General features: G+C 50.2%; 1 protein-coding gene across 1 annotated transcript; it reads right to left on the minus strand.

The window, feature by feature from the left end:
• Nucleotides 1-654: 654 nt before the first annotated feature.
• LOC309840765 (calcitonin receptor-stimulating peptide 2-like) lies at nucleotides 655-4,831 on the minus strand. The gene is made up of 5 exons (XM_082683214.1): nucleotides 4,664-4,831; nucleotides 3,757-3,851; nucleotides 3,533-3,670; nucleotides 1,350-1,534; nucleotides 655-814 (listed from the first exon to the last, which is right to left on the minus strand). The coding sequence occupies exons 2-4, from the start codon at nucleotides 3,840-3,842 to the stop codon at nucleotides 1,375-1,377; spliced, it is 384 nt and encodes a 127-aa protein (XP_082539340.1). The 5' UTR covers nucleotides 3,843-3,851; nucleotides 4,664-4,831; the 3' UTR covers nucleotides 655-814; nucleotides 1,350-1,374.
• Nucleotides 4,832-10,779: the final 5,948 nt, after the last annotated feature.

Raw genomic sequence — 10,779 nt, forward strand, 5'->3', positions numbered from 1 at the left:
CACGCTTTTCTTCTCCGCACCCCAGAGGATAAGAAAAGTTGGACTGAATGGTACCTGCTGACCTTTCCTGGCCTGTCCGTCTGTGGCAGCATCTCAGACTCTGAGCCACTGTTTCTTAAGGGCTTTGCAGGCTATGGGGAGGAGGAGGGGTGCTGATGGGGAGGAAAGGCAGGGCTGGGCAAGGGCAAACCTGAGTCAAGAGGAAGTGCACAGACAATCTCTGGGGCTGGGGACCAGGGAACTCTGCAAATAAAGGGGAATTGTCTTTGAGAGGTGTAGAGTTCTAATTCCAGAAAGGGATACTGAGGACCCATCCCATCCCAAGCATGTTGCCTCTGCTTCAAGGTCAGCCTCCTCAAAGGGTTCACAGGTCTTTAGGCTTTCCGGGAAGAAACACCATAAATAGCAGTAGGGACTCCTCTCAAATGTGTCAAAAACCCTTTCTTATCGTGATGAAGTTCACCAGTGACAACGTTTCTTCACAGAGTTCCATGCAGGCCCCGCATTTATTATGTGTCCCCAGACACCCACCAGGCAGCTACTCCCCGTCCCCCTGAGGGTTTGCAGGATTCCCAACAGCCATGGGTTGGCTCACAGGGCCCATCTTTGCTACCAGATACAGACATGATGTCATACAAAAAGACGCACACTAGGTAATTTTGCAATAATTTTATTCTTTTTATTTAGATTTAATTTATTTCAGGCAAGAATGTTTTTAATATTAAGCATGCAGATGTGTGGGTTTTCCATGCTCCTTATCCTAAGAGTTGCATTCATTTTAAATTAAAGGAAAGAGAATTCGGTTCATGGTGACCTAGAAAAAAAAATAGCCATAATTTAGTAACGTATTAATTGTGAAAATATTGACATCTATTATCTCATTCAGTCTTTATATTAATCTAGCAAGTAGATAATATTGTTGCCCTTGATTCACAGATGGAGAAACTGGCTTGGAAAACATGTCTGGCCCGTGGTCGTACAGCTAATAGATCAGTTCATGATCCCAAGTGTTGGCTCTGAATTCAGACGTACATGACACTATAGTGTTTACACCCAAAGCACGTCCTTACCTTTCAAACTCAAAGGTAGAAGAATCACAGTTATAAATGCAGGGACAGTCATTTAAATAAACAGATTGATCTTTTCTGGCAGATGATCTCAGTTTTTCACAGGGAGAGACTGCTCAAATAGAGGGGAGTGACCCTAAATTCCAGGAGTTTCCCTGTTCTCTCTGCAGATGCTGGGATGGGGACATTCCCTTGTGGGTTTTTTCTAATAGGTGGGCTCTCAGAGGCTTAATGTGTGGACTGCACCCCTTCGCTACCTGGGTCCCCATCCTCCCTTCTCACCTTCTTCCTGGATCCCTTTCAGCTCTTAGGCTCCAAGTTCCTCGTGGCGATGGCCAAAGGCTTTGGGGTCCACACTGGCAGCCACAAATGTGGTTTTCACCATGCGCTCAGCTCTGGCCAGCAAGCCTTCCAGATTCTTGGTCACACAGGGGGCAGTGTCGCAGGGGCTCTCCTGGGCAGTGATGCTGGTGTGCAGGATGGAGGAAAAGGAGCCCATCAGTGAGAGGCTGTCAGAGAGAGATTCTGTCTTCCCCATGGGGTAGTCATGGGAAAATGATTGCTCTGAGAGGCACCTGTTAATGGTACAGCTTTCCCCTAATCACAGTGTTCACTGCAGAAATACACAGGCTATGGGGAAAATGTCATGATCACTCCCACAGACATTCCCAGGGGTGTGAGGAAGCCCAAAGTGGCTCTGGGTGAGTGGCCAGGGAACACAGAGCTGTAACAGCTTATCCTGTATAAGTAAACTAAAAAGCAAGCAAGGCTTAGGAGAGAGGATTATAGCCCCACACTGACCCCAACTCAAGGACTGTCTAGAAGCCACAGCCCACTCAATGGTACCCAATATCCCTTCTTAGAAATAGGAAAATTCCCCAGACTCACCTGGAGGAGGAAGTATAACATTGGGTCCCAGAGATGCTTACCTGCTCTGCACGGATCCTGTCCAGCTACTGGATGTTGGTCACAGGACTACTCACTATGCCCTGGATCCAGCTACCACGGGGCTAAGGCTCCTTCTAAGCACAGATCTCTGAGTCTGAGAAGCCTGTGCTGTGGCCCAGGGCAATAACCACCACTGCTCAGGTCTTCTTACAAATGCACTTTTATTCCCCAGGGACAAACACATTCATAAGCAGGACTGAGAAGCTGGGCTATGATTCCTCAGGGGAGTCAAAGGCTGCCCCCTCATCTCTTTCCGGGGGGTTCTCTTCTGGCCTGAACATCTTGCTCTCCTCCCATCTGAGGTTCCAGACATCCACTGCCACAAAGGAAGCTACTGACACCAGCAGCCAGAGAGGACCACATGTATCATGATATAGGAAGGAAGAAAGGAAATTAGAAAGCTGAGGGGGGGGATTGGTAGGCATCCCGGATCATGCCCGTGTGAGGGCCGTGGTCTCTCTCCAAGCTGCTGGCCATGACCCTTTTCTTGCCAGGGGCTCCGACCCCAATTGCAGTCTGAGGGAACGTGTGAAACTTGTTGAGGTCCTGCGTGTATGTGCCCAGCACACAGGTACTCAGATTACTGCACCGCTTAGCTCGGAAGCTGTCCAGGCTGCAGGGAAAAGACATGCCAGGTGGTACCACAGCCCGGGTCTGCCCCTGTGGGTATCATGCAGAAGGTTAGACCAGGGAGGGGGCACTTGGAGCAGAGGCGGGGGCGGGGGATGCAGGCAGGCAGCCATGCAGCACTCAATCCTCCATTAGGAGAACCTAGAAGTTTCCTGAGCCAGGGCAGGGTGGGGAATGGCTGTGGTGGGGAAGGAGTAGCTTTCTCTAGCATTCCTCATGTTGCAATACATCAGTCGTCATGCTCTGCACTGAGATTTGCAGGATAGCTGCTTGTGCATCTCATGCCTCTGACCCAGAGGGACCAGGGCCAGCCCGGGACTGGTGTGTGCTCCAAGCTCAGGGGACACAGGGAGGGGAGGCAGGGGCAGTGCATCTGGCCCCATGACAATGTGTGTGTCTCCACAGAGCCTACACCTCTAAGACCCCAGACCTACCTCAGACAGTGCCCTACCCAACCCCACCCTCTGCAAGGCCTTTGGCTTCACCTTGCAAATATGAAATGAATGAATGCCATGTCCAAGAAGCTTAATTCTAAAACTTCCTGAGATACGTGTGGTCCATCTGCCGGCTTCACACTTACTGGTCCTAACTCCTCCCATCCTGGGAAGTCCCCTCACTGCTGCCAACCCACTGGCCAGAGTAGGGGATTTCATACCTTCCCTAACTGCTTTCAGAAAGGGATCTTTTTCTATGAGCCTTAACCATTGTCTCTGTGACCTCTATTGTCAGGGGAGCCTTAGAATCCTGGGCCCCAGGCAGAGGTGAATCATGGCAGTGTGCTGGCCACCTGTCCAGCTGTGTTCTCTCTTACCTCTTGGGATATGCCTTCTGGGCATGACAGGAGGGAGGAGATACCCTGAGCTGAGCCCGGGGTGGGGGAGCCTCACCTGGAGCTGTCAGTCTCCTGCTCCCGCTGCAGCTCACGGACCTTCAGGCGCACATAGTCATTCAGCACTGCAGTCAGTAGGAGGCATACTTCGTTCTCAGTGAGTATAGGGGGTTCCAGTGAGTTCTCTGAGGCAGACCTACAGAGGGGAAGAAGGCAAATAGAGGCTCTGAGCCTCTGTCTACCACTTCCCCTGGATCGGTAGCTAGGGCAGGGCTGTCTTACCTGAATGGTGCCGCCTGGAGGATGCCCACCTGGTACAGGGCCAGGATGCTGAGAACCAGGAAAGGAGAGAACTTCCAGATGCCCATGATGCTTCTCTGTAAGAGAAGAAAAATGTCACCTTCTGCAGCAGAGTAACAGCAGAGCGATCCTAGCAGGACAACTGGGTGAAGAGGATTCTGTCAGTAGCCCCCTCCCCACCACAGAGCACCCTCTCAAATTCACATCCTGGCCAGGTCTCCACGGAAGATAATCTCTGAGCACCCTGTCACCAAAGCGGCTCTCCTATCACAACCCAGAACTGTCCTCCCTGTGTGGGGCTTTTGCTCTTACCTGGCGGGGCATGGGGAGGTCTCTAAAAAGGGAATTATCTCTACCTATGGAGTCTTAGAGAAACCGAAGAAACAAATTCTACTTACCTGCTCCGCACTCTGGCAAAGAATTCCCTGCAAGAACCAAGCTTAGCAGAGTCTTAAATTGGGGCTAGGACTTAAAGCAGGGCAGAAAATGTCCCAGAACTCACTAAAGGGGCTTGCCATGCAAGGCTGCCTTCCTCTCCGTCTTTGAGCCTATTTGCCACCCACTGAGGCTGGCCAAAGTTCCGAAATGCTTTCCCAGGGACCACTAGGCACAAACAGGTCCGTGAGCACCCCTGCGTCCCGCTGTGCACACGGTATCTGTGGAGCTCCAGTGTCCTGAGCACAAGTGCGGCAAGGACAGCGAAGTGGGTCTCAGTGCGCAGTGAAGCAGGGAGTCCCGGGACTGAGACTGGCCAGTGTTACCTGAGGCAGGAGCCTGCGATGAATCGTAGAGTAACGGAGAGCAGCTACAAGAAAGACGAATGCAAAAGAGAGAGGGAAAAGGAAGGAGAGATAGATTCACACAGCAAAGTGGGAATCACGGAACTCACCTGGCAGCAGGTGGCTTGGAGCCCAGGCGGCGGCAGCGGCGGCAGCGTTGGCGTCAGGCGGTGGCGCTGTGGAAGTCGCAGGGACTCTTGAGCGGAGCAGTGGCTCTGCTGCCTCCCAGCACCAGCAGCAAGCTCTTATTCCCGCTGCTCTGGGTCTGGGGTGGTCCTGGAGCTCTGAACAACCAATGAGAGAACAGATTTCGTACCCTGATGGATTGTGTCACCCACTTACGTCCAGAACCCAGAACATTCCGCAGGATCATCCCACTCGTATTTGCATTGAGGTCATTGATGGGAGTGGAGGGAGGGAGAGGGATGGTGGGGACCAGGAAAATATCCTTAATAGGAGCAGGAAGTTGAGGGCAGTTTGACGTCAAGGTAAAATTTACCCGTTTAGTTCCATTGGGTTATGAACGTGAGCCCCTCACCAACCCAGCGGTGCAGTCCTATAGGATAATAGCCAGAAAGCAAGACGTCCCAGCTCCCCAGGTCTGACCCTAGATCCCCCATCCAAGTGAGGCTTGGACAGTTAAAAACTTGCAGCAGCATTGACTCTGGGCACAAGCAGGGTGACTGATGGGCAGCTGGAATCACAGAGAGTCAAAGCACATGGGAAGCAAGAAATGGGAGTGATCGCAAGAACTCTGTCCATAGAACTCAATTCCAAGGGGTACAGTTAAGGGCAATTAACTTCTCAGCACCTCATCTTTGAAATGGGGACCATATATATTCCTGGCTTCAGAACATGTTGTCCTTAGTAGCCATGTGTCTGTACCCCAGCTACAGAGGGATTCAGAAGAGCTCAGGCCCAGAGAGGGATTCTGTGAAGACAAAATCACAATTTTCCGGCTTCCCACCTTGTGTGGCTTTCTGGACTCATGCTGGGTGGTCTGTACCGCGGGTAGGAAGAGCTGGAAGCCCTCCAGGGCCTGAGCCTGAAGGCCTTAGGCACCGCTGCTTCCCAAGCCTCCAAAGGGACTTCTAGCCCCGGGTCTCCCTCTCCTGCCATCCATCACCTCTGGCTCCTCACCCCGTTAGAGCCATTTGCCCAGCTGCCCCTTGTTTCCGGCTGCTGTTTGTCAAGTTGTCCCCAGTGCGGGCAATCCCAGCCCCGTGCCCGCCTCCCCCGCACTTCCGTCCGTCACTAGAGAGTGGAGCAGGCTTGAAGGTACTGAGCATCGCCGCGGACGCTAAGCTCACACGCAAAGCTTTCGCACAAACTCCTTTTGTCTCCAAACGTGTGCGCATTCCTCGGATCACAAGCCAGTGCCAGGGTCCAACACCCGGGGCATCGACACGGGGTCATGAGGCTCATGCTCTGAGTCTCTCTCTCATGGGATCGCATACACACAGGGCATAGTGAAATCTGATCAAATCATATCACTCTCAGTTGTAAGTGTGCTCTCTCAAGTGGCGCCTCCACTCTCTCCAGGACCCGCCGGATGGAGGGCTTTAGGACCCCTCCAACCTGATCTTTCCGCTCCCTGCTTGCTTGGAGGTCCTAGGTCCTGACTTGCTTCCCTCAGCACCAAGAGTGCAGAGAAAGAGGTTCTCACTGTCCCCTGGATCTCGGGGTCTGAGTGCAGTCTGTGCGCCTCAGTCTCTACATGCTCTCTCTAAGCAGCAAACATGGCAGTGGCCACAAGGTGGCCATAGTGGGAAGCGTGCGGGTCGCGGCAGCGGGTGTTCCGCGGCAGCGGTGGTCCTCGCGGCAATCATGGTATTGTAGGTATAGTGGGTGGGAGCCGACATCACGGGGCTGTGCTGCGCAGGCAGAGACCCCAGTTATGTGTGTCTCCCAAGCAGAGCGGAAATAATGCCCGGGTACGTCGTATGTGATCCGGGCAACGATGCGCCCCTCTCCTCAGTCCCCAGAAGCTTTTGCATTTCATACAGAACAGCTGCCTTGGGTCACATCTCCTTCCCTTCTAATTTGGTGACTACAGTCAAAGCCATTTACTTTGTGTGATGCTTGTGTACAGCTTTCTTTCATCTTAACTCCCGGTGCTGCCCCTTCCTTAGGGTGGGGACTGGGGATCCGGTGTGTAAGACTCACTCTCCTCGTGGTGGACTGGCAGGGCAGCGGGTTCTTAGACGTCCCAGTGTGAATCGCAAAACCATTCTCCTCTGAGTCCATCCTTGATTTATTGAGTCAGTTCTAGGAAGTTTAGACCTTCACTCATGCGGGCTGCTTAGATTATGTGCGGCTATCCTGGAACCTCTCTAAATTAAGGCTACACAGAACACGATCTAATAAATAATTCGCCAAGAAAAATACTGATTTTCAAATAGTCGTTTGACTAATTTGCTCTTGGTTTTGTAAACTTATTTCATCATTTGGCGTGAGGAGGTTCACAGTGTTGGACTCCATCCCCACCGGGACTCGGGCACTACCTCCCCGCCAGCGCCCCTCCCCGCGCCCCGCTGCTTGTCTTCTGCCTGGTAGCTGGGACCACCACCGCTGCAGGAGAAGAGCAATGTTCCTCCCAGCTTCGGGTGCCTGTGTACACAGGTTCAGGGCTAGACCAGAGCCAGCACCAGGTCTTAATAAGATCATCTTTCACAAAGCTCGGTAAACACTGCTTCCTGGAGGGCAAGGCAAACAAAACATAGAAGTGCATTCTCAAAGCAATTTAGAAGATGGCCACCGACTTCCTGATCATCTTCCGAGGAGCCAGTTCCAGCTCTCTAAGCACTGTCAGGGAACCCCTACCATGGAGGAAGGCGTGTGTCAGTATAACTAGAACTCCGCGTGCCTCACCCAGATCACTGACAAGACTATGTTGATGAGTGTGATGGATGCCTTCACCATCCGGGTACCTCGGGCAGAGTCAGACCTCCCCCACACCCAGGAAGGACCATGGCACTCCCTAACAGTCCTGTTTGAGGTGGTCTGAAGGCTGTGCCCCAAGTATTCTGGCCATTGTCCCTGGAGGACAAACGGAAGGACCATCCGTTGATATTCTTGGGTCCTGTCTGTCTCCCGCTTTGTCTGGGTGGGGCTGGAGTCCCCACTTACTTTTTCCTGTCCTGTTGCGGGTGGAGAACTGGGAGTTTCAGCGAGTCAGGGATCTTCTCTGTCCCCGACTTTCCTCTCAACCTTCTTGAATAAAATAAAGAGAAAAAATGAATCAAAACCATTTCCCACTGAGCTCATGCCTAATTATCAAGTGAAACCAAATTAGATCGTTCTTTGTACCCGTCGCTCTGAGACAGGCAATCCTTGAAACTTCTCTGGGTTTCTCATGGGATCCCATGTACACACAACATGATCATGATCGGCTTTAATCATACCTACAGTAATTTTCGATTTTAAGTGCGCACCCGAAAACGCAATTATGCAGCACTTGGACCCACCCAACTGGAGGGTGTTAGGACCCCTCCACCTGATTTTTCCACTCTAAAGCTCCCTTGGAAAGTCTGAAGTCCTGACTTGCTGCCTTTCAGCACAAAGAGTGCCTAGAAAGAGGCTTTTCACTGTTGCCGGAATCTCTAAGTCTGAGCGCGCAGTGCACAATCCTCAGCCTCTACACACCCTCCCAGCGCGACTGCAAATGAAGCCTTGCTGTTGCATTGGCAGACCCCCGCTGCAAATCCCCCCACCCACAGGGCGGGCTGTGAATGTGGTTGGTGAGGCTGCATCACGGGGCTGCGGATGCAGGCGGAGACCCCAGCCAGGCAGACTAGCCCCAAGTGTGCCGCGAGTGACGGGAACCATGATGCACCCCTCTCCTCGGTCCCCCAAAGCTTTAGCACTTCAGGGCACACCGTCTTGGGCCATATCTCTTCCCCTTCCCCATTGATGGCCTCTACTTGGGGAGACCCGGTTTTCACGACGTCCTCATTCAGCATTCCTCCTTTTTAACCCTTGATGTGGCACTGCCATGAGAGAATAAAAGCTCCCGACTGGAGAACTCTGTATAGTGTAGGTATACTGGCAAGGCTGGGGAGGCAGGGCGCGGGGAATCAGCAATGGCAGATCTGGTTAGTAGGACGCAAATGCACATGGGCACAGAGGAAAGGCAGGTGCGCTGAACAAGGGACAGGGCTCAGGGTGGTGGATCCCAGGCTCAGTGCATCCTAGAGGCTGCACACAGACAGCCCCTGCTCAGACCCAGTCTGGGACTTTGGGGCTCAGCTTGGCCTTGAGCTTTAGCCCTAGGCTTTCCAACTGGAGGTGCAAAGCTGAACTGGTTTGGGCGACATGACAGAGATTGAGTGGCATGGGGGTTGGGCTCCGCCACTTGAGCCTTTTGTAGGTGACTGTTCTCAGGTGCCACATCTTTTCACAGAAATGATTTCCACTCCAAGACTCAAGGTTTTAAACTGAAGAACCCTGTGAAGTCATTTGTAAATATATGTGTCCTGGGACTGCACTTTACTGATGAGAGATCCAACTATACCTTTCACCAGTGCAGTGGGGACTGCAGCGTGGGTAAGAAATGACTGTTCTAGTGGCCAATTTCATGGCCACCTCACTCTGTAGGCTCAGGACTTTCCCTCTGGCTGCCCTGTGTGCCTTAAGCCTTCCAAGCCAACATTCATTCCTCTGAGATCTTTGGTGGCTACAAACAGGCTGGTGGTGTGTGACAGTAATTAGGGTGTGTACCTGGAGGGTGCTAGGGTGACTTCCAGCAGTTTCAAGCTTTACTTTGTCAATCTCAATCTCTCTACACTTATATCAAGGGAACAGTGTAGCAAGCCCAGAAAGAAAACTACGATTATATGGTTGCTTAATCTATGACAAAGGGGGCAAAAATATGCAATAGGAAAAAGATTGTCTTTTTGACAAATGGTATTGGAAATCTGGACAGCTCCATGCAATAAGGAATGAAACTGGACCAAGTTCTTATGACATACACAAAAATAAACTCAAAATGGATTAAAATGGTTTTAATTTGAATTTCCCTGATAGCTAGTGAATATGAACATTTTTTCAAGTTTCTGATCGCCATTTGTATGTCTTCATTGGAGAAGTGTCTGTTCATGTCTTCTGCCCATTTTTTGGCACGATTATCCGTTTTGTGTGTGTTGAGTTTGAGAAGTTCTTTATAGATCCTGGATATCAGCCTTTTGTCTGTACTGTCATTTGCAAATATCTTCTCCCATTCTGTGGGTTGCCTCTTTGTTTGTTGACTGTTTGCTTTGCTGTGCAGAGGCTTTAATCTTGATGAAGTCCCAAAAGTTCATTTTCATTTTTGTTTCCTTTGCCTTTGGAGACATATCTTGAAAGAAGTTGCTGTGGCTGACATTGAAGAGGTTACTGCCTGTGTTCTCCTCTAGGATTCTCATGTTGAGGTCTTTTTTTTTTATCCATTTTGAGTTTATCTTTGTGTATGGTGTAAGAGAATGGTCGAGTTTCATTCTTCTACATATAGCTGTCCAATTTTCCCAGAACCATTTATTGAAGAGACTGTCTTTTTTCCACTGTATAGTTTTGACTCTTTGTTGAAGATTATTTGACCATAGAGTTGAGGGTCCGTATCTGGGCTCTCTACTCTGTTACAGTACTCTATGTGTCTGTTTTTATGCCAGTACATGCTGTCCTGGTGATCACAGCTTTGTAGTAAAGCTTGAAATCAGGTAATGTGATGCTGCCCATTTTGTTTTTCTTTTTCAACATTTCCTTAGCAATTCAGGGTCTCTTCTGATTCCATACAAATTTTAGGATTATTTGCTCCAGCTCTTTGAAAAATGCCTGTGGAATTTTGATTGGAATAGCATTAAAAATACAGATTGCTGTAGGCAATATAGACATTTTAACAATGTTTATTCTTCCGATCCAAGAGCATGGAATGATCTTCCATCTTTTTGTGTCTTCTTCAATTTCTTTCATGAGTGTTCTGTAGTTCCACAAGTACAGATCCTTAACCTCTTTGGTTAGGTTTATTCCCAGGTATCTTATGGTTCTTGGTGCTATAGTAAATGGAATCAATTCTCTAATTTCCCTTTCTGTGTTTTCATTGTTAGTGTATAATAAAGAAACTGATTTCTGTACATTGCCTTTGAATTAAAACCACATTGAGATACCACCTTACACCAGTTAGAATGGCCAAAATTAGCAAGACAGGAAACAGTGTGTGTTGGAGAGGATGTGCAGAAAGGGGAACTCTCTT

This window comes from Mustela nivalis (genome assembly GCF_964662115.1).
Source record: "Mustela nivalis genome assembly, chromosome: 9".
In the NCBI taxonomy this organism is placed as follows: domain Eukaryota; kingdom Metazoa; phylum Chordata; class Mammalia; order Carnivora; family Mustelidae; genus Mustela; species Mustela nivalis.

Excerpts from the sequence above, each read along its gene's own strand:
- LOC309840765 (XM_082683214.1), bottom strand. The coding sequence starts at position 3,842 with ATGGGCATCTGGAAGTTCTCTCCTTTCCTGGTTCTCAGCATCCTGGCC. Across the intron at positions 3,671-3,756 it reads CTCCAGGCGGCACCATTCAG|GTCTGCCTCAGAGAACTCAC; the intron begins GTAAGACAGCCC and ends TCCCCTCTGTAG. Across the intron at positions 1,535-3,532 it reads CAGGAGACTGACAGCTCCAG|CATCACTGCCCAGGAGAGCC; the intron begins GTGAGGCTCCCC and ends CCTGCACACCAG.